We start from the raw sequence: 1,952 nt of genomic DNA on the forward strand, positions 1-1,952 counted from the left end.
CCTTGTTGTGCGTGTCGGGGTTTGGGGGCGGTGGGGGCCCTGCCGGTCTCTGTTCCGGGTGCGGCCGGGCCCCGGCGTGGGTCTGGGCCATGCTTGATCAGCTCTCGGCATCCCTTAGTCAGCCAGGTCGACCCCACAGTCATTGTCACACCTCTGAGCGCCCGGCCAGCCCGCGGGCTTGCACGTGCCCCTCACGTGTGCTGAACACCCAGCTGCACCCCTGCAGGCAGAGTGAGGGGCCCGCGGCTCCCACCTGCAAAGCTGCTCCTGCTCTCCCCCCGTCTCTACCCTGCCTGCTCCACCTCTGCTCTCCCCTATCCCCCTTTCTCCATCCTGCCTGCTCCACCCCTGCTCTCCCCGCTCCCCCTTCTCCATCCTGCCTGCTCCACCCCTGCTCTCCTCGCTCCCCCTTCTCCATCCTGTCTGCTCCACCCCTGCTCTCCCCGCTCCCCCTCCATCCTGCCTGCTCCACCCCTGCTCTCCCCGCTCCCCCTCCATCCTGGCTGCTCCACCCCTGCTCTGAGCCTGGCACTCTCCTTCCCCAAGGGCCTTGTATGTTGGGGAGCTTGGAGGGACGGGGCTCCTCTGTGAAGGAGCGGTGCTGTCCCACACCAGGGCGGGGGCCCCTCTGAACCTCCTTCCAAGAGTTCTTCCCGACCTCCCCTGCAGGGACGTGGACACGGTGCTCTCTCGGGCCAATGCCACGGAATTTGGCCTGGCCTCCGGTGTCTTCACGAGGGACATCAGCAAGGCCCTGTATGTGAGCGACAGGCTGGAGGCGGGCACCGTGTTCGTCAACACGTACAACAAGACGGATGTGGCCGCTCCCTTCGGAGGGTTCAAGCAGTCCGGATTTGGCAAAGACCTGGGTAACCTGGTCCTGCCTTTGGGGTTGCTTTCATTTATTCATTCAACAAACATTTGCAAAAGACCACTTGGTGCCAGGCCCTGCCCGGGTGCTGGGGTACAGCGGTGAGCAAGGTGGCCCTTAGGGTGCTCGCTTCTTGCTGGAGGGACAGGTGATAGTTAAGTTGGCGAACTAGGAGCTGCAGAGGGGGGAATGCCAGGCCAGGACGGTGAAGGGGCAGAGGCCAGCAAGGGCGGGCTGGGGGGACAGTGGCCCTCGAGGCCTGAGGGCACTTTCCTGGCAGAGTGACAGCAGGGGCTGGAGTTGCAGGGGGCCGAGTGGTTGCTGCTGGGTGCAGGCAGGGAAGAGGGGAGAGGAGCCTGGAGGGAGGTAGGCGGGAGCGCAGGGCCTGGGGGGCACCGTGGAGTGAGGCCGGGCATGCGTGTGCCCCTGTCTTGACGGGCGTGAGGTCCCTTGTGCAGAGACACATCCGACGCTCCGCGCTGCACCCACTCAGTGCTCCTGGGCCGTGGCAGGGCTGCCCTGACGGCGCTGTCTTGCAGGAGAGGCTGCTCTGAACGAATACCTGCGGGTCAAGACGGTGACGTTCGAGTACTGAGGGAGGGTCTCCTGAGAGGAAGGCCCACCTCCCTGCGCCCAGGTCGCCCTGCACTCCTGCGTGCGCAGCCCCTCCCATTGGAAGCCCTCCTGCCTGCACCCCGCCTGTGCCGGGGACCTGTCCCGTTAGGGTGGCCCTCGGCGGGTGAATAAAGGTTCTGAGCAGCGGCTGCCCATACACGTCTCCCTGCCCTGCCCCAGGGTACAGTGGGGTGGCCCTGGAGTCACCCCGCCCTCTGCTCACAATTCCTGTAACGCCCGCTCCCTGTGAGGTGAGTGAGGACAGCAGGGCAGAGGTGTCTACTGCTGAGGCCTACTGCGGGTGCGTCCAGGGCAGCCAGCGCCTGGAGGCCGGCCCCTGCCTGCCACGGAGCAAGCGTCTCTCCAAGAGCCCCCTGCACCAGCCCCAGACAGGCCCACCCCGCCCTCACTCCCAGCAGCGGGTGGTCGGGCAGTCGGGCTGCAGTGGCTGCCTGGGCCCCAGCTC

The 1,952-nt window shown here is 66.3% G+C and overlaps 1 protein-coding gene across 3 annotated transcripts in view; it reads left to right on the plus strand.

The window, feature by feature from the left end:
* Positions 1-1,641, plus strand: part of ALDH1L1 (aldehyde dehydrogenase 1 family member L1) — a 60,547-nt gene extending 58,906 nt beyond the window's left edge. For 2 of the 3 annotated variants that reach the window (XM_027768783.1, XM_006169770.3), the window contains exons 22-23: positions 670-869; positions 1,411-1,641. In XM_027768783.1, the coding sequence (XP_027624584.1) occupies positions 670-869; positions 1,411-1,466 (256 nt within the window). In that variant the 3' untranslated portion in view covers positions 1,467-1,641. Of the gene's footprint in view, positions 1-669; positions 870-1,410 lie in introns of those variants that run through there. The other variant, XR_003548116.1, reaches the window with a different exon arrangement.
* Positions 1,642-1,952: the final 311 nt, after the last annotated feature.

Source organism: Tupaia chinensis, unplaced genomic scaffold (assembly GCF_000334495.1).
Source record: "Tupaia chinensis unplaced genomic scaffold, TupChi_1.0 Scaffold147500_1, whole genome shotgun sequence".
In the NCBI taxonomy this organism is placed as follows: Eukaryota; Metazoa; Chordata; class Mammalia; order Scandentia; family Tupaiidae; genus Tupaia; species Tupaia belangeri.